The 21,385-nt window shown below is 35.3% G+C and overlaps 1 protein-coding gene across 1 annotated transcript; it reads right to left on the minus strand.

The window, feature by feature from the left end:
• Positions 1–14,618: 14,618 nt before the first annotated feature.
• On the minus strand, positions 14,619–21,164 carry tm2d1 (TM2 domain containing 1). The gene is made up of 7 exons (XM_087782948.1): positions 21,013–21,164; positions 19,246–19,313; positions 18,966–19,074; positions 18,801–18,892; positions 15,950–16,023; positions 15,316–15,432; positions 14,619–14,771 (listed from the first exon to the last, which is right to left on the minus strand). Exons 1-6 carry the CDS (start codon positions 21,150–21,152, stop codon positions 15,322–15,324), a joined length of 594 nt encoding a protein of 197 aa, XP_087639074.1. The 5' UTR covers positions 21,153–21,164; the 3' UTR covers positions 14,619–14,771; positions 15,316–15,321.
• Between the last annotated feature and the right edge of the window lie 221 nt (positions 21,165–21,385).

Here is a 21,385-nt window from a genome sequence, read left to right on the forward strand (position 1 = left end):
ACGATAAGATAAAGATGTGAGTAGAGTTGAAATACCAGAAAATATTTATAAAGATTTAAGCATAATGTGACACGTTTATATTTCCAACATAGTTAGATCTACTACATGAAATATAAATAAACAAGTTAATTGGTATAACATTTTTTTAATATCTGAAAAAAGAAAAAATATATATGTTTCTGAATTTCAAACAAAATACTACAATTAACGTGATAAAGGTAATCATGAAAAATAATGTCCACTAATATAAAAAACAATACAAACAACAACAAAAATAAAATAAAATAATGCTCTGTTTTAAATAGCATAACAACATAAAGTTGTATATCACAAAGATAACCAGCTAAACATTTACTAATAAGACAATTGTTAAACAAAGAACCAGTATATAGTAATATAACAATAACGCATTCATCTTGTGGTCAGTGAACGCACCGTTTTCCGGCAAGTTTATTTTAAATTATTTTTGGCAGAAACTGAGACTGATAGCAACTGTAGCTTTTCCAGAAGATGTAGATGTAAAACATATATTTGTTCTCAAGAAACAAGCCCGGCTCGGAACAGTAGAAGTTGACACCGTGACAACTGCTCGACACAACTGAGCTTCAGGTCAGTCTCTTGATTTACCTCATGAAACACATGTATCTAGAGCAAAATGGTACTAAACGTTTGGATTGTAAAGCTCTTTAAAGTGACTCAAAAGGGTTCCCTCAATTCCACTGTCTCTATGAACATACCCCAGGTTACCTATCATAACCCCGCTTCTCTTTTGGTTCATCTTTGCGGCTCTGCTTCGCCCTAATGCGGCGAGAGCAGCCAAGACAGCGCGGACCAGCGAGGCCTCAGGGTGGCCACTGAGATGAGCCCTAAGACCACCGTGGGGGGGAATTACCTGCTGCCTGGAAAACCCAGATAAAGAGACAACATCTCTGAGACCGGCTCATCCAGCCACAGCACATGCCAGCGAAGAAGAGTCTATCAGCGAAACTAAATAACAGAAAACAAAGCTCTTACTGGACACGGATGATCCGAGCTTGAAAAACAGGATTTTCTGAAGGCTCATGAACACGATAAAAATATCCTGGTCGAGTGTATGTCTATGTCTCCTTTAAGAACACTGTGCTATCCTGTTGCAGCCATAGGAGCGTAGATGGCTGACAAGTTGTTCTGTTGACTTACAGGTAACATTTATCCATCAATTCTATCGAACTCGTTTGGTTTTCATTCCAAATGAACATGGAAAAAGTTAAGAAAAGTAGCCGAGCGTGAAGCTCCTGCTGGTACCGTCGGTGGTCCGCTCCACCAGGTGCAGCAGGGATGCTTCTGCGACTGGAGGAGTCTGAGATGGGGGGTTAATGAGGAGCCGAGGCTGCAGGTGACCACACACCTGCTGGACACATGGCTGCAGACCCTGCTGTGAGGAGATTACAGTCTGGAGGAAACTAAACAAGGTTAACGAAGAAAACTCAAATGTAGTCTTTAGACATTCCCTGTTTATAAGTTTTAACTGAAAGGTCCCTTCCTGTGAGCTTCCTCTGGGAGCTCTAGTTCTACTATTAATAATGATAATGTGTCACGTACCATTGATCCATCTTGACTGGTCTCATTGTCTGTCCGGATCATAACCGTCCCACGTTAGTAAGAGTTGTCCTAGTGTTCCGGTGATAGCACTGAAGAAGACATGATTTCTCCAATATTAGCTGTCATTAAGTTAGTCTCCTTCAAAAGTTAGATTAACGATAAAAGTAAGTAAGTAAGTAATTTTTATTTTTATAGCGCTTTTCCAGACCAGGGTCACAAAGCGCTTAAACAATCAAAACAATATTCAATAAAGTATATACTTTAAAGTGCAAGATCAAATCTTTAAAGTGAAAGTAATGTGTCTCTTGAATAGAAGTCTGTTTGTACAAAACTCTTATTGAAATATTTACATCGAAAAGAATGAGTTTAAGCCCCGCCCACTGAAAACACTTTTTTCTGGGGATGAAATCTTGTTTTCCATAACCACACCCACTCTGCTGTGATCGGTCAAACATCGAGGTTTGTCACAGAATGTCACCAATCCCGGAAGTCCCCACCTCCAAGGGACTCGTTGTAAAAACAAAGAGGACCATGATTATAGCTGGCTGGAGGAGGAGTGAAGACCATCGTTACGTCTTAATGGACTCCGCTCTCGTAACCTCTCGTTCGCCGATATTTCAGACGGGGGAGAACTTTATAAAGGAATAAGTTAATGATGAGACTTAAACGTTTGAAACACGAGTGAGTGAGGAGAGTTTGGTTTTCACGTTTGTTGCCTTTTAAGTTGCTTCAAAAAGTAGTTTCCATAAAAGATTAGCTGTCGTTAAGTTAGCTACATTCAAAGGTTAGCTGCCTTCAAAAGGTAACCATTCAAAGAGTTGTTGTTGAGTTAGCCACTATCAAAGTAAGCTGCCACAGAGCAAGGTGCCACTTATCTCACGCCAAGTCACTGGGGCAGACTCAGGGAGTTCCTGACCAGAACCACCTGGTCTTCCTCGACTACCAGGAGCAGTGGCTCTACTTCTAGTCTCCCATAGTTGACGGGGCTTCCTGTACCTCATCTATCCGCCTGTGGTGAGCCCACCTGCACGAAAAGTCACGTAATCTTGTCTGCATTGTCTGAGTCTTTCATCATCCTGGTTCATGGCAACACCTTTAACAGAGGACCTGAGACACACCCCCGTCCAAAACCCCGCTGCTATAATGGAAGACCAATTAGAAGAGAGGATTAAGGCTCCACACGTCCACACACCAATTAGCATAAATCAAAGAGTCACTCTAGTGTGTGTGTGTGTGTGTGTGTGTGTGTGTGTGTGTGTGTGTGTGTGTGTGTGTGTGTGTGTGTGTGCGTGTGTGTGTTGCGATGAGCTCAGTGTGAAGTCATGTAATTGCAGCTGTGGTTTCTAATCAATACCACACCTACTGCCGGGCTCAGCCAATGAGAACAGGCGTCCTGCAGGTGTGTGTGTGTGTGTGTGATTTAACTCATTTGCTGGTTAAAGTTTTTAAATACCTTGTAAAGTTTTGCACTACTAGTGATACGTGCTATATGGAGAAAAAACTGTTTTCGCAAATCATCGTCCTCCATTGAACATCAGACGCTCAAAATGGTAAGTTGTCATGAAGTTAGCAGCCATTAAAAACTATCTTTTAACTTACCTCCATAAACTAGTACTAAATATTAGATCCTTTGTTGGTAAAAAGCTGACTATGAATTGAATCACCGACCGAAAAGATGAATCCTCTGAGTCATAAAAAGTAAACAGTGAAGAGAAAAGAAAATGTATTGAAGTGAGAGAAGGAGCGTGTAGAACAAGTTGTTGAAGTGAAACATTAAATCCAGACTGTGTCAGGAGGAGTTTGCTGATGAAGAGCTTGTCATTCCTCCTCTTCCTCCCTCTCGTCTTCTCATCCTTCAAGGTTCTTCAAACAGAGCTTGTGGAGATTTAACGTGTCTGATCTTTAAATATGATTTTATCTCCCTGCAGACGAGACATTTACTCTGACAGCTCCACGTCTCCCCAGAGGAGGAACCTTCTCCTCCTGCTCCTCTCATTATCTCCTGTCATCTCTCTCCTTCACAGGCCTCCCTGGTGTGTGTGTGTGTGTGTGTGTGTGTGTGTGTGTGTGTGTGTGTGTGTGTGTGTGTGTGTGTGTGTGTGTGTGTGTGTGTGTGTGTGTGTGTGTGTGTGTGTGTGTGTGTGTGTGTGTGTGAGAGTGTGTGAGAGTGTGTGAGTGTGTGTGAGTGAGAGTGTGTGTGTGTGTGTGTGTGTGCGAGTGTGTGTGTGTGAGAGTGTGTGAGTGTGTGTGAATGTGTGTGAGTGAGAGTGTGTGTGAGTGTGTGAGTGTGCGAGTGTGTGATTGTGTGTGTGTGAGAGTGTGTGAGTGTGTGTGAGTGAGAGTGTGTGTGTGTGTGTGTGTGTGAGTGTGTGTGTGTGTGTGTGAGTGTGTGAGTGTGTGTGTGTGTGTGTGTGTGTGTGTGTGTGTGAGTGTGTGTGTGTGTGTGTGTGTGCGCGCGTGTGTGGGGGTGTGTGTGTGTGTGAGGGATCCATAGGTAAAACTTAACTCAGATGACTTACTCTGTACTTTTCTTAATATTTCATTAAATTAAAAAGTTGCCTAAAGTTGCTAGAAAATATCTTCTGTAGAAGAAGCTCTGAGTATCTCTTGTAACGTTACTATGGTAACTGCCAATTTTTACTAAGAGCTATTATTGGTTGTAGCTACTGAAGCTCTTATTGTGTCTGTGAACTTTCTATAAGTTAGCCACGATCAAATGTTAGCTGCTATAAAAGAAAAACTTTCTATAAGTTAGCCACGATCAAATGTTAGCTGCTATAAAAGAAAAACTTTCTATAAGTTAGCCACGATCAAATGTTAGCTGCTATAAAAGACAAACTTTCTATAAGTTAGCCACGATCAAATGTTAGCTGCTATAAAAGACAAACTTTCTATAAGTTAGCCACGATCAAATGTTAGCTGCTATAAAAGACAAACTTTCTATAAGTTAGCCACGATCAAATGTTAGCTGCTATAAAAGACAAACTTTCTATAAGTTAGCCACGATCAAATGTTAGCTGCTATAAAAGAAAAACTGTCTATAAGTTAGCCACGATCAAATGTTAGCTGCTATAAAAGACAAACTTTCTATAAGTTAGCCACGATCAAATGTTAGCTGCTATAAAAGAAAAACTTTCTATAAGTTAGCCACGATCAAATGTTAGCTGCTATAAAAGACAAACTTTCTATAAGTTAGCCACGATCAATTGTTAGCTGCTATAAAAGAAAAACTGTCTATAAGTTAGCCACGATCAAATGTTAGCTGCTATAAAAGACAAACTTTCTATAAGTTAGCCACGATCAAATGTTAGCTGCTATAAAAGAAAAACTGTCTATAAGTTAGCCAAGATCAAATGTTAGCAGCTATAAAAGCAAAACTTTCTATAAGTTAGCCACGATCAAATGTTAGCTGCTATAAAAGAAAAAACTGTCTATAAGTTAGCCACGATCAAATGTTAGCTGCTATAAAAGCAAAACTTTCTATAAGTTAGCCACGATCAAATGTTAGCTGCTATAAAAGAAAAAACTGTCTATAAGTTAGCCACGATCAAATGTTAGCTGCTATAAAAGCAAAACTTTCTATAAGTTAGCCACGATCAAATGTTAGCTGCTATAAAAGAAAAAACTGTCTATAAGTTAGCCAAGATCAAATGTTAGCTGCTATAAAAGCAAAACTTTCTATAAGTTAGCCAAGATCAAATGTTAGCTGCTATGAAAGAAAAACTTTCTATAAGTTAGCCACAATCAAATGTTAGCTGCTATAAAAGACAAACTTTCTATAAGTTAGCCACGATCAAATGTTAGCTGCTATAAAAGAAAAACTGTCTATAAGTTAGCCACGATCAAATGTTAGCTGCTATAAAAGACAAACTTTCTATAAGTTAGCCACGATCAAATGTTAGCTGCTATAAAAGAAAAACTGTCTATAAGTTAGCCACGATCAAATGTTAGCTGCTATAAAAGAAAAAACTGTCTATAAGTTAGCCAAGATCAAATGTTAGCAGCTATAAAAGCAAAACTTTCTATAAGTTAGCCACGATCAAATGTTAGCTGCTATAAAAGCAAAACTTTCTATAAGTTAGCCATGATCAAATGTTAGCTGCTATAAAAGAAAAAACTGTCTATAAGTTAGCCAAGATCAAATGTTAGCTGCTATAAAAGCAAAACTTTCTATAAGTTAGCCACGATCAAATGTTAGCTGCTATAAAAGAAAAACTTTCTATAAGTTGGCCACGATCAAATGTTAGCTGCTATAAAAGCAAAACTTTCTATAAGTTAGCCACGATCAAATGTTAGCTGCTATAAAAGAAAAACTGTCTATAAGTTAGCCACGATCAAATGTTAGCTGCTATAAAAGACAAACTTTCTATAAGTTAGCCACGATCAAATGTTAGCTGCTATAAAAGAAAAACTGTCTATAAGTTAGCCACGATCAAATGTTAGCTGCTATAAAAGAAAAAACTGTCTATAAGTTAGCCAAGATCAAATGTTAGCAGCTATAAAAGCAAAACTTTCTATAAGTTAGCCACGATCAAATGTTAGCTGCTATAAAAGCAAAACTTTCTATAAGTTAGCCACGATCAAATGTTAGCTGCTATAAAAGAAAAAACTGTCTATAAGTTAGCCAAGATCAAATGTTAGCTGCTATAAAAGCAAAACTTTCTATAAGTTAGCCACGATCAAATGTTAGCTGCTATAAAAGAAAAACTTTCTATAAGTTAGCCACGATCAAATGTTAGCTGCTATAAAAGAAAAACTTTCTATAAGTTAGCCACAATCAAATGTTAGCTGCTATAAAAGACAAACTTTCTATAAGTTAGCCAAGATCAAATGTTAGCTGCTATAAAAGAAAAACTGTCTATAAGTTAGCCACGATCAAATGTTAGCTGCTATAAAAGCAAAACTTTCTATAAGTTAGCCACGATCAAATGTTAGCAGCTATAAAAGACAAACTTTCTATAAGTTAGCCACGATCAAATGTTAGCTGCTATAAAAGCAAAACTTTCTATAAGTTAGCCAAGATCAAATGTTAGCTGCTATAAAAGCAAAACTTTCTATTAGTTAGCCAAGATCAAATGTTAGCTGCTATAAAAGCAAAACTTTCTATAAGTTAGCCACGATCAAATGTTAGCTGCTATAAAAGCAAAATGTTCTATAAGTTAGCCATGATCAAATGTTAGCTGCTATAAAAGCAAAACTTTCTATAAGTTAGCCACGATCAAATGTTAGCTGCTATAAAAGCAAAATGTTCTATAAGTTAGCCATGATCAAATGTTAGCAGCTATAAAAGACAAACTTTCTATAAGTTAGCCACGATCAAATGTTAGCTGCTATAAAAGCAAAATGTTCTATAAGTTAGCCATGATCAAATGTTAGCTGCTATAAAAGAAAAACTGTCTATAAGTTAGCCACGATCAAATGTTAGCTGCTATAAAAGACAAACTTTCTATAAGTTAGCCACGATCAAATGTTAGCTGCTATTAAAGACAAAACTTTCTATAAGTTAGCCAAGATCAAATGTTAGCTGCTATAAAAGCAAAACTTTCTATAAGTTAGCCACGATCAAATGTTAGCTGCTATAAAAGAAAAAACTGTCTATAAGTTAGCCAAGATCAAATGTTAGCTGCTATAAAAGCAAAACTTTCTATAAGTTAGCCACAATCAAATGTTAGCTGCTATAAAAGACAAACTTTCTATAAGTTAGCCAAGATCAAATGTTAGCTGCTATAAAAGAAAAACTGTCTATAAGTTAGCCACGATCAAATGTTAGCTGCTATAAAAGCAAAACTTTCTATAAGTTAGCCAAGATCAAATGTTAGCTGCTATAAAAGCAAAACTTTCTATAAGTTAGCCACGATCAAATGTTAGCAGCTATAAAATAAAAACTGTCTATAAGTTAGCCACGATCAAATGTTAGCTGCTATAAAAGCAAAACTTTCTATAAGTTAGCCAAGATCAAATGTTAGCTGCTATAAAAGCAAAACTTTCTATAAGTTAGCCACGATCAAATGTTACCTGCTATAAAAGAAAAAACTGTCTATAAGTTAGCCACGATCAAATGTTAGCTGCTATAAAAGCAAAACTTTCTATAAGTTAGCCACAATCAAATGTTAGCTGCTATAAAAGACAAACTTTCTATAAGTTAGCCAAGATCAAATGTTAGCTGCTATAAAAGAAAAACTGTCTATAAGTTAGCCACGATCAAATGTTAGCTGCTATAAAAGCAAAACTTTCTATAAGTTAGCCACGATCAAATGTTAGCAGCTATAAAAGACAAACTTTCTATAAGTTAGCCACGATCAAATGTTAGCTGCTATAAAAGCAAAACTTTCTATAAGTTAGCCAAGATCAAATGTTAGCTGCTATAAAAGCAAAACTTTCTATTAGTTAGCCAAGATCAAATGTTAGCTGCTATAAAAGCAAAACTTTCTATAAGTTAGCCACGATCAAATGTCAGCTGCTATAAAAGACAAACTTTCTATAAGTTAGCCACGATCAAATGTTAGCTGCTATAAAAGCAAAATGTTCTATAAGTTAGCCATGATCAAATGTTAGCTGCTATAAAAGAAAAACTGTCTATAAGTTAGCCACGATCAAATGTTAGCTGCTATAAAAGACAAACTTTCTATAAGTTAGCCACGATCAAATGTTAGCTGCTATAAAAGAAAAAACTGTCTATAAGTTAGCCAAGATCAAATGTTAGCTGCTATAAAAGCAAAACTTTCTATAAGTTAGCCACGATCAAATGTTAGCTGCTATAAAAGAAAAAACTGTCTATAAGTTAGCCAAGATCAAATGTTAGCTGCTATAAAAGCAAAACTTTCTATAAGTTAGCCACGATCAAATGTTAGCAGCTATAAAATAAAAACTGTCTATAAGTTAGCCACGATCAAATGTTAGCTGCTATAAAAGCAAAACTTTCTATAAGTTAGCCAAGATCAAATGTTAGCTGCTATAAAAGCAAAACTTTCTATAAGTTAGCCACGATCAAATGTTAGCTGCTATAAAAGAAAAAACTGTCTATAAGTTAGCCACGATCAAATGTTAGCTGCTATAAAAGCAAAACTTTCTATAAGTTAGCCAAGATCAAATGTTAGCTGCTATAAAAGCAAAACTTTCTATAAGTTAGCCACGATCAAATGTTAGCAGCTATAAAATAAAAACTGTCTATAAGTTAGCCACGATCAAATGTTAGCTGCTATAAAAGCAAAACTTTCTATAAGTTAGCCAAGATCAAATGTTAGCTGCTATAAAAGCAAAACTTTCTATAAGTTAGCCACGATCAAATGTTAGCTGCTATAAAAGAAAAAACTGTCTATAAGTTAGCCACGATCAAATGTTAGCTGCTATAAAAGCAAAACTTTCTATAAGTTAGCCACAATCAAATGTTAGCAGCTATAAAAGACAAACTTTCTATAAGTTAGCCATGATCAAATGTTAGCTGCTATAAAAGAAAAACTGTCTATAAGTTAGCCACGATCAAATGTTAGCTGCTATAAAAGCAAAACTTTCTATAAGTTAGCCACGATCAAATGTTAGCAGCTATAAAAGACAAACTTTCTATAAGTTAGCCACGATCAAATGTTAGCTGCTATAAAAGCAAAACTTTCTATAAGTTAGCCAAGATCAAATGTTAGCTGCTATAAAAGCAAAACTTTCTATTAGTTAGCCAAGATCAAATGTTAGCTGCTATAAAAGCAAAACTTTCTATAAGTTAGCCACGATCAAATGTCAGCTGCTATAAAAGACAAACTTTCTATAAGTTAGCCACGATCAAATTTTAGCTGCTATAAAAGCAAAATGTTCTATAAGTTAGCCATGATCAAATGTTAGCTGCTATAAAAGAAAAACTGTCTATAAGTTAGCCACGATCAAATGTTAGCTGCTATAAAAGACAAACTTTCTATAAGTTAGCCACGATCAAATGTTAGCTGCTATAAAAGAAAAAACTGTCTATAAGTTAGCCAAGATCAAATGTTAGCTGCTATAAAAGCAAAACTTTCTATAAGTTAGCCACGATCAAATGTTAGCTGCTATAAAAGAAAAAACTGTCTATAAGTTAGCCAAGATCAAATGTTAGCTGCTATAAAAGCAAAACTTTCTATAAGTTAGCCACAATCAAATGTTAGCTGCTATAAAAGACAAACTTTCTATAAGTTAGCCAAGATCAAATGTTAGCTGCTATAAAAGAAAAACTGTCTATAAGTTAGCCACGATCAAATGTTAGCTGCTATAAAAGCAAAACTTTCTATAAGTTAGCCAAGATCAAATGTTAGCTGCTATAAAAGCAAAACTTTCTATAAGTTAGCCACGATCAAATGTTAGCAGCTATAGAATAAAAACTGTCTATAAGTTAGCCACGATCAAATGTTAGCTGCTATAAAAGCAAAACTTTCTATAAGTTAGCCAAGATCAAATGTTAGCTGCTATAAAAGCAAAACTTTCTATAAGTTAGCCAAGATCAAATGTTAGCTGCTATAAAAGCAAAACTTTCTATAAGTTAGCCATGATCAAATGTTAGCTGCTATAAAAGAAAAACTTTCTATAAGTTAGCCAAGATCAAATGTTAGCTGATATAAAAGCAAAACTTTCTATAAGTTAGCCAAGATCAAATGTTAGCTGCTATAAAAGCAAAACTTTCTATAAGTTAGCCAAGATCAAATGTTAGCTGCTATAAAAGCAAAATGTTCTATAAGTTAGCCAAGATCAAATGTTAGCAGCTATAAAAGACAAACTTTCTATAAGTTAGCCACGATCAAATGTTAGCAGCTATAAAAGACAAACTTTCTATAAGTTAGCCACAATCAAATGTTAGCTGCTATAAAAGACAAACTTTCTATAAGTTAGCCAAGATCAAATGTTAGCTGCTATAAAAGACAAACTTTCTATAAGTTAGTCACGATCAAATGTTAGCAGCTATAAAAGACAAACTTTCTATAAGTTAGCCACAATCAAATGTTAGCTGCTATAAAAGACAAACTTTCTATAAGTTAGCCACGATCAAATGTTAGCAGCTATAAAAGACAAACTTTCTATAAGTTAGCCACAATCAAATGTTAGCTGCTATAAAAGACAAACTTTCTATAAGTTAGCCACAATCAAATGTTAGCTGCTATAAAAGACAAACTTTCTATAAGTTAGCCAAGATCAAATGTTAGCTGCTATAAAAGCAAAACTTTCTATAAGTTAGCCACGATCAAATGTTAGCTGCTATAAAAGAAAAACTGTCTATAAGTTAGCCACGATCAAATGTTAGCTGCTATAAAAGCAAAACTTTCTATAAGTTAGCCAAGATCAAATGTTAGCTGCTATAAAAGCAAAATGTTCTATAAGTTAGCCAAGATCAAATGTTAGCAGCTATAAAAGACAAACTTTCTATAAGTTAGCCACGATCAAATGTTAGCAGCTATAAAAGACAAACTTTCTATAAGTTAGCCACAATCAAATGTTAGCTGCTATAAAAGACAAACTTTCTATAAGTTAGCCAAGATCAAATGTTAGCTGCTATAAAAGACAAACTTTCTATAAGTTAGCCACGATCAAATGTTAGCAGCTATAAAAGACAAACTTTCTATAAGTTAGCCACAATCAAATGTTAGCTGCTATAAAAGACAAACTTTCTATAAGTTAGCCACGATCAAATGTTAGCAGCTATAAAAGACAAACTTTCTATAAGTTAGCCACAATCAAATGTTAGCTGCTATAAAAGAAAAACTGTCTATAAGTTAGCCAAGATCAAATGTTAGCTGCTATAAAAGCAAAATTTTCTATAAGTTAGCCACGATCAAATGTTAGCAGCTATAAAAGACAAACTTTCTATAAGTTAGCCACGATCAAATGTTAGCAGCTATAAAAGACAAACTTTCTATAAGTTAGCCAAGATCAAATGTTATTTGCTATAAAAGCAAAATTTTCTATAAGTTAGCCACGATCAAATGTTAGCAGCTATAAAAGACAAACTTTCTATAAGTTAGCCACGATCAAATGTTAGCAGCTATAAAAGACAAACTTTCAATAAGTTAGCCAAGATCAAATGTTAGCTGCTATAAAAGACAAACTTTCTATAAGTTAGCCAAGATCAAATGTTAGCTGCTATAAAAGAAAAACTGTCTATAAGTTAGCCACAATCAAATGTTAGCTGCTATAAAAGACAAACTTTCTATAAGATAGCCAAGATCAAATGTTAGCTGCTATAAAAGAAAAACTGTCTATAAGTTAGCCATGATCAAATGTTAGCTGCTATAAAAGAAAAACTGTCTATAAGTTAGCCACGATCAAATGTTAGCTGCTATAAAAGCAAAACTTTCTATAAGTTAGCCAAGATCAAATGTTAGCTGCTATAAAAGAAAAACTTTCTATAAGTTAGCCACGATCAAATGTTAGCTGCTATAAAAGACAAACTTTCTATAAGTTAGCCACGATCAAATGTTAGCAGCTATAAAAGACAAACTTTCTATAAGTTAGCCACGATCAAATGTTAGCAGCTATAAAAGACAAACTTTCTATAAGTTAGCCACGATCAAATGTTAGCAGCTATAAAAGACAAACTTTCTATAAGTTAGCCACGATCAAATGTTAGCAGCTATAAAAGACAAACTTTCTATATGTTAGCCAAGATCAAATGTTAGCTGCTATAAAAGAAAAACTGTCTATAAGTTAGCCATGATCAAATGTTAGCTGCTATAAAAGAAAAACTGTCTATAAGTTAGCCACGATCAAATGTTAGCTGCTATAAAAGCAAAACTTTCTATAAGTTAGCCAAGATCAAATGTTAGCTGCTATAAAAGAAAAACTTTCTATAAGTTAGCCATGAACAAATGTTAGCAGCTATAAAATACAAACTTTCTATAAGTTAGCCACGATCAAATGTTAGCAGCTATAAAAGACAAACTTTCTATAAGTTAGCCACGATCAAATGTTAGCAGCTATAAAAGACAAACTTTCTATAAGTTAGCCACGATCAAATGTTAGCAGCTATAAAAGACAAACTTTCTATAAGTTAGCCAAGATCAAATGTTAGCAGCTATAAAAGACAAACTTTCTAAAGCTAGCCACGATCAAATGTTAGCTGCTATAAAAAAATAAATAAAATAAAAGTCTGTTAGCTGCTATCAAATGTTATTTTCTATAAAAAATAAATAAAATAAAAATCAGTTAGCTGCTATCAAATGTCAGCAGCTGGAAAAAGGTTAGCTCTTATGTTAGCCACTCAAATTCTTCCAGTTATAATCCTATCATTATATTACATATAATAATATATATAATATTACAATATTACAATATATTTTATATAAAATTAGCTGCTAAAAAAGGTCTTATCAATTGTTATTTTCATCCCCGAGTCACTTGGATCCACAGGAGATCCTTACATTAAAGAGCGTTTAGCGTTGTATAATAACTGAAGAATAACAACGTGAGAATTATATCACAGCTTCCAAAAATGCCTTTATTTTACAAACAATACCATCCATTTATCCATTAACATGGGAAAACATTTTTTTAATCAGTACAATTTTTTTTACTTTTATTCTCCACACTTGACTAGAAAGCGGAGAGGGACACCCTGGACAGCAACTCACCACCACATCAATCACCGTATGTTTCTGTTGGAGACAAATTGGATCGTCATAAAAAATATATTGGAAACAAAACGGCAGAAGTTGTCAATCGCTGAAGACTGTTAAAAAAATAATAGACAAATAAGTGTCAATCACAAGTGTCACGTAAAACACAGCAGAGGAAATGACGCTGAAATAGATGATTATTTGTTGGCCAGACAGGAAACATGTATCAGTAATGCTGCACATTTCTCTGCTGCCAAGAAATGAATCAATAACAACACACACACACACACACACACACACACACACACACACACACACACACACACACACACACCCCCACCCCCACACACACACGTGTGAATATTCATAAGATCAAACACACACGTTAACATCCTGAGTGTGAACATTGAACTGACTTATCTGGTGACACACCAGGCCTGACTGTCCAAATTAACACACACACACGGATTAGAGGGAGAGGATTTTATTTTTCTTTATTTAGTTAAACCCCCCCAACCCCCCACTCAAACACACACACACACACACACTTTTCAAAGAACATTTGCGTGAAGCCGCCACCCTATCGTTTAAGTTTCCTGCTGCACTTCGTTCCAACCAACGACACTGTAATTTCATGCCTTACGTGTTTTGTGTGCGTGTGTGTGGGGGTGCGTGCGTGCGTGTGTGTGTTTCACTATCTCAGCACCGCCGAGTGTTACGGTAGATGATCGTCAGTCAAATGTTCTGAACCAACACAGACGCGTCGCTGCAAACATGACAAGAACACGAGGATTACTTTACACACCTTTGTGTGTATTTTTTTATTTTTTTAAAGATGCAAATAAAGAATCAGATCTTGATCGCCCCCTGGTGGCTATTCTTGTAGATGGACACGAATACAGGTCAGGAGCTGAGTGGCTTTTTTTGCTTTTTACCCTAATATTCTTTATATTTTTTTAAAGTCCAAGAGTAGATTTGGATTTGTATCTTCATCTTTTATTCTTTTTTGTTGGTTTATATTCTAAACTAATTTAATTTAAGGTGCTATAGCTTTTTAAATGTAAAGTTTTTCTCTCACGTGATTTGTCAAATACGATTTTTAAAGAGCGATGTCAGTTGCAGTATTAGTTTTGTTTTTTACCATTTTAATATATTTGTATACACATTTATTTCTACTTAAGTATTATTAAATAACTTGTAATTGAGTTGATGATTTACCATATTAGAATTTAGATTTAACTTTTTCTTCAACTACTTTCAAATGTGGTTTTGTTTACGAAATGTTAATATATTGATCATCCTCTCTAATTTACATTACGAAGCTGAACATCTTTGTTTTTTAAACTCTCCAAACTTCTGCCAATGACGTCACATCTTGACCTCTGACCTTCTAACTTCCCGGCTCTCTAAACATCCATGACAGTGACCGTGATCTCCTTCTTTATTAGCATAAATGAACACCAAAGATGGATATAGAGCTCATATGTTTATTGGATCACAGTCATAAATATCAACAAAGTACAAAAGTGAAGAGGCATAAATAAAGGTTTGGGAACATAGTTGTCATGGGAACAGCAACAGAATGTGCACTCAACAGGAATCCAGCAGGAGAAATAATCATGTGACCTGGAGAGAAAATAACAGTTAGTTTAAGTAACAGTAATTTATAATCTACTAATCCGTGTAGCAGTGCCATCAGAATATAGAACGTTTGGATATAATGGTTATTTTAAATTAAAATCTTGTTTTTAAAGTATTGCATTTTTTTTATTTATTCAGTTTAATCATTTCTATATTTAAAGCTTGAAATTGATTCTATACAAGCGTTATATTTTAAAAGCTTTTTTTACCCAAAATGAACAATTTTAAGTTTAATAAATATGTTGATATTCTAATTCCAATAATGAAAGTTCTTAATTTAACATTTAATTCATAGCCTTTAAACTTTAATATTTAAACAATTGAATTCAATTATTTAAGACAGTAAAATACATAAAAACACAAATTTAAGTGTGTGAATGTATGTGTTTGAATTGTTATTAGTATGTCAGTGTAAGTCTCTGACCTTAAATATGCAACAGTATTATTTCTTGAATGACCTTAACACGTGTATCTATACATTCTATGTATATTATGTTAGCGTTGACATCTCGTTGATGCCAGAACTCACGCAGCTTCATTGGGAGAGGTGAGGCTTCCTGTAGGTTTGGTTGGTGATGGACAGTCGGGTCAGTCTGGCGCCGTAATAGTCCACAATGTAGTTGGATCCGTCAGCCGGGCCCACGATCTGACGGAGACAGGGAGGTTTGTTCACGAGTGAGGGTGCCCGGAGAGAAGCGCTCGGTCACCAGGACGATGAATGATTCCAAATTAACTTGTGACACATTTTGTTCTCGACCATTTAGACCACTTGATCCATCGAGTTCTGGCCGGGTTTTAACACACCATTAGTCCGCTCGCTCATCCATTGATCTGCTGTTCCGTCCCCGCTGGTCCCCTTCACACCTCCCCGTGATGGATGTCCAGCTTCTATTATCTAAAACACCTACGCGCGAGGCAGCCATCACCTTTTGTCCGGCCGCTCCATCCGTCTGCCTGCTCTCGCGGTCCATTAGAAACTTCAGGCGCCATCATTCATCGGGCACGACACCGAAGTGTAAATAATCATCAGGCCGGTTGTTTATTCATCAACAACGCCCCCCAAAACTAGCTGTCAATCAACACCTTCCTCTTTATCTGGGGCGCCTCAAGTGATGCTTCACCTCCTCTTAACCCGTGTTCGAACACCGGCGGCTCAGACTCACCTGCATGGCGATCAATATGAAGTCCACCAGAGTGCCGATCCCGCAGAACCCCACCGTGCAGAACTTCAGCAGGCCTGAGAGACACACGGACGAGAGACACGTCAACTCCGTCTCACGACAAACTGGCGGCACAGGAAGCTAAAATTGGACACAATTATTGTGGGCTCTTTGTCACACGCAGTTCAGCCGGTTGAGGCGGCAGCTGCAGACACTTGTCTCGCACAAAAGAAGTTTGTCAATTGAAATCCCAGCACAGACAGAAGCAGATCCCACCACTTAAAGAGCAACATGCCTGATGAAGACGATAAATGGAACGCCGGACGTGAAGCCACAAACTTACGTGCCAGCCTCAGAGAGTTCAGACGATAATGTGAAGTAAGTTCAGTAGAGTGAGTCTAATAAGCACCAAACACATCTCGGAGAGTTGCTTCATTTGTATGGAACTAGTTTCTCTCCATATACTGTATATCCAAATATATTTTATTGAAATGTTGTTTTTAGCATTTCATGAACTAACTGAATTCAATTATTTTTATAGTGAAAGGTTGAATTTGTTTTTTGATTAATAACATAAAAAAATTTGTGAAATATTTAATTAAACATATTAATATTTTCAATGTTTTTTTAATACATAGAGTTTGATATTCTTATTCCAATCATTCAAAAATACAATTTCTTAATTCAAAATTATTGAATTATAGCCTTTTAAATAGTAAAAATGTATATATTTGGTGCCACCAGACCCTTGCTTTGAAAGCCACTGAATCCAAATTAATTGATGCTTTCTAGGCCTTAACATGGTTAAGTTTAGAAGTTAACTCTTTCAGGTATTTTGACTTTTATATATATATTTTAATAGAAATTTAAAAAATAAATTGTATTGAGTTTAGAAAATCAATTTTTACAAGTTAGAATTTAGTTTGAATTAGTTCGAATTTCAAACTTCTGTGTTTTGGCATTTGTAAGAACATAATCAAATATTAAAAATCAATACCACGCAGGAAAAATATTGAAAAAACATATGTAATTTTTAAATTTGAATTATGCACAAATAAAAAATAAAAAACCCAAACTATCATAATTATCTCTGAGGAAACAATTGAGAATCAGAAAAAACATTAAAAAAATCCAACAGGGACAAAAGAAGGGATATTATAATCTTCTTTTTGGTCAGTGCTCCGTTTAGCTACCGCGTATTGGTTCTAATCCCTCGGATAAGACGTGAAGAATTGAAGTATACATTTGAAAAAAGAGGAAACTCAACCGTATCATTCAAACCTGACCATGATACATTCATAGTATTCTGTTTGCTGGTAGAGGTCAAAGGTCACATGGAAGCGAATCAGTGCCCGGGTTGATGACCTCTTATTTCTGCTGTTAACATTCTGGAAGCCTCCAACAATAAACTGTCGGCTCCATTAAAATAATTTGATGGAACCTGAGGGAGAAGTGAAACAGTGGAAAGATGAAATGAGTTGGAGCAGATGCAGGAACGTTAATGTGTTTTTTGGATGTTGGTCAGGACGTGAGTGGAGCTCCGCTGCCGCTACTCTTCTGTTGGCGTGGTCTTGCCTCCGAAAAACAGAATTTCTACATACAAATACTTGGCCGGGTCCTGCCCGACCCGTGCCAAAGTAGGCCAGGTGTTGTTCGGAGCCGCTGTGTTCCGTCCAAATAAGTCCCCTGGCACCACACGCTCGCACACTCTTGTCTGGTGCAGGTGCCTCTTTATAAAATGGACGAGAGCCGCAGATAATAACTCATCCCCGTTGTTTAAACAAACCTTACAACTCATCGTGTGTTCATCCCTAAAACAAAAGCTCTGCCAATTTCACTCTCAGTTCTGCTAGGAGAAGGTATTGATTGAGCGACAGCGTCAGGGTTCATTAGGAACCACTTGAGAGGCGGAACCTTTGTTTCCTCGCAGAGATCGAGTGTGAACCACGTCAACACGAGTTCATTCATCGACAGAACTTTTAATTAAGAGTTTAATTTGATTCTAAATTTTTCTGTTACGATGTCAAAATTAATGGTTTCGAGATTAAATATACTTTATAACTTGCTATTTTTTTAAGAAGGAAAGAAGGGACTTTTATGGAGGTGTATCAGTGCCATCAACATTTTGAATGGTTGAATTAAAGATGTGTAATGTTGTAACATTGATTTTTATATTGAATTTCATTGATTCAATTGATTGATGCTTATTGAATTAAAAAAAAAAAAAATTCAAGTTGAATTTGTTTTCTTAATAATTGAATTAAAACATTTTATATTTTCAAAATCAATTTAAAAAGGTTTTACATGTAGAGTTTGATAGTCAAAGTCCAATAATTAAACATTTAATATTTTTTATTTCTTGTTCTTTTCAATTCAACATGAAAATGTTGGTAGAATAGTCTCACCAGACATTACTAAAAATGCACTGAACTACACAATTGAACTTTCAGCCAATCATGCGACACGTAGAAGATCACATGACTACATTGAAGTCATTGAGTAGCTCAGTCCACTTTTGGTATTTTCTGGTGACACTATTATTTTTTAATTTAATTCAAAGGCAATTAATTAAAAAAATTGAACTTCAGATAATATCTTTTTGAATGATGGAGATTAGAATATCAAACTTTATGTGTAAAAATGTAATTAATTTTGAAAATATTTAGTTTTAATTTATAAGAAGATAAAAACAAATTCAACTTTTCAATATAGAAATTATTAAATTCAATAATTCGAAGAAAATAATTAAATGCTTGAAAAACTAACAACTTTTTAAAACATTTCAATAAAAAAAACAGTTTAACCATTCAATATTTTGATGCCACTGATCTACTTCCATAGACTGTAAACGCACCGAGAGCAGGGTATCCCAGGTAGAAGCGATCAGCTCCCAGCCAGCCCAGGAACAGCGACAGCGCCACCGCGACTTTATAGGAATATCCGCTCCTGTGAAAAGACACAAAGTTATGCACCAACATAAAAGCGCTTCTTCTCAAGCGAGTGTGTTCCGAGCACTCACACGTTCCTGCAGGAGATGGTTTTATTGAAGCCCACCTCCTCGCCACTGAATCTGAACTCGGTGCCGTTGGAGAGCCTGCAGCTGACGTTGGGAGCAGGAAGACACTCCACTGCGAACGCACACGTTCACAACACTGTTACACACAACCGGAGACCACTGAACACAACAATCAGTCATTCATTAGAAAACAATCAATCATCCCAGAAACTTTTATCCACTGGCGTACAAAAGGTCATTCCCTCCTCGTAGAAAGTGCTGAGCTGGTAGGAATCTCACTCACCCCAGGATGTGGACTCTCTGCAGTTCTCCGGCTCCTGAGTGGACTCGTCAATTTTCGGATCATTACAGAGATACATGAGCAGAGTCAAGGAGTGCAAAGTGCCCACGTTTAGTACTGTGATTCATATTTTACTGACCAATTAGGAAAATTAGACTCCTCCAAAGCTGAGATTTGAATGTTAAATTCAGACATGCGAGACGTTGGTATGACGACCGTTTAAGAAGAGGTTCGTCTCTCCTGCCCTCCAAAGAACCTTTGATTTCTTCACAGTTTTAAAATCCCTGCTCTGTAGGCCCTAGAATGGATCCTTTCAACATGAACTTGACAACATTTTGTGAAGAAAGCTACTGTTGTGATTGATAACAGGTAGATGTTTGTAGAGCTCAGTCGTTCATCTCAATTAAAAGGTGCTGATTTTAATTTATTTATTTTTGTTTGTTTTTCAGGTGTTGACACAGTAAGTTAGCTTCTTCCACCTGAACCCATTTCGCTCAGGTCCTGAATTTGATAATTACATTGTCTTGATCTTTTAAATTTATATTTTATTGAGTTTTGTTTTGATTTTTTAAGCGCTTTGTGACCCTGGTCTGGAAAAGCACTCTACAAATATAATTTACTTACTTACTTACTTACATTATTGAGGAATGTAAATTGATATATTTTATCTTTTAGTACTTACTTTCATTTCTTGTTTTCATTATGTATTAAAATCTTGTTCTATTATAATTTTAGTGCTCCAGTTACCATTTTTTTCAGCATGTCATTTACTTCTTTAAAAAAAAAAAAAAAAAAGTTAATATGTCCTTTTTTACATTTTGCCAATAGATTTTCTTGCATAATTTTTCATCAACCTTATATATAATGTATATTTTCCAAATTCCCCAGATTAGTTAAAAAAAAAAAAAATTAAACTGTATTTTATTACACTTTTATTCTGATTCTTCTGACTTTTAAAATCAATAAAATACCACTTATTTCACGTTTACTATTGGAATTTCAATTGTTCTCTTGTCATTTCAGTTTGGTAATTTTTTTGTTTTTAGGCCACTATTGTAAAGAACACATTGTTACATATATTGTATTGTTGAATTATAAGGGTATTAAAAGGCCATTATAAGAAAAACAGATTGTTTAAATAGCCCACATTTTCCACATACTATTAAAACAGATTAACTCAATTCAAACATGTATTCTTTATGGGAATACTGAGCATTTGCTTATTTCTATGATCTTCAAGAATAAAAAGAAAAATCAGCTTTGCAACCTCTAAACATATATTCTATCCTGTATCATAATGTACATGAATATGATATAGTAGTGTATACTAGTTTAGTCATTAGGGAAAAAACGTTTTCTAACTTTGATTTGGCTTCACGCATTTTAAAGAGAAAATAAGTAATGGTTTTGTAATCGTGTTGAATTAGAAAACCTGCTGAGAAATATTATACTTAAAAGAAATACAATAAGCACAACACAGGTTGTTATGGGATGTAATAACAATGAGATACACGTAGAGGCTTTTCTATGTATCCAAAGATTTGTTTTCTGGTCTGTTATTTTACAGGTAAACAGTAACGTATTCATTTCATCTGCGATGTGCAATGAAGATGCAGATTAAAGTACATCAACATATTTTAACTAACGACAGGTTGATGGTTCACTATTGTTGACACATTAGAGATTTAGCTTTAAAAGTTTAGCCGTTAGCATCACACACCCACAGCTCCATCCCTCTGAGCTGAATTGAAGGCAATAAAACGTCCAAAAAGATACTGTCCCAACCTCAGGTTCTCGCAACTGTCCACGTTTTCGGCGAACACGGCTGTGAGATGCGAGTAAACACAATAGAACAAAACGCTCCAAACACCGGAACGTAAACAAGCCAGCAGTCTCAGAGAGGCCGCCATGTTTGTTACTGTCAATGAGTGATGCGTTCAGTTGGGCTCGGAAAATATACGCTCATTTCTGGTCGTGATTTTTTTTTTTTAAATTTGCCGTATTCTAAAATATAATAAACTTTGTATTATTGAGAAGATATATAAAGTTATTTACTTTTATTAAGACATTTTATATTTAATTGATTTATGAACTAAATTACTAGTTTTGTACTAATAAATGTTTCAGATGCCGACTGATAATT

The sequence above is a fragment of the Callionymus lyra genome, chromosome 2 (genome assembly GCF_982586985.1).
Source record: "Callionymus lyra chromosome 2, fCalLyr1.hap1.1, whole genome shotgun sequence".
Lineage (NCBI taxonomy): Eukaryota > Metazoa > Chordata > Actinopteri > Syngnathiformes > Callionymidae > Callionymus > Callionymus lyra.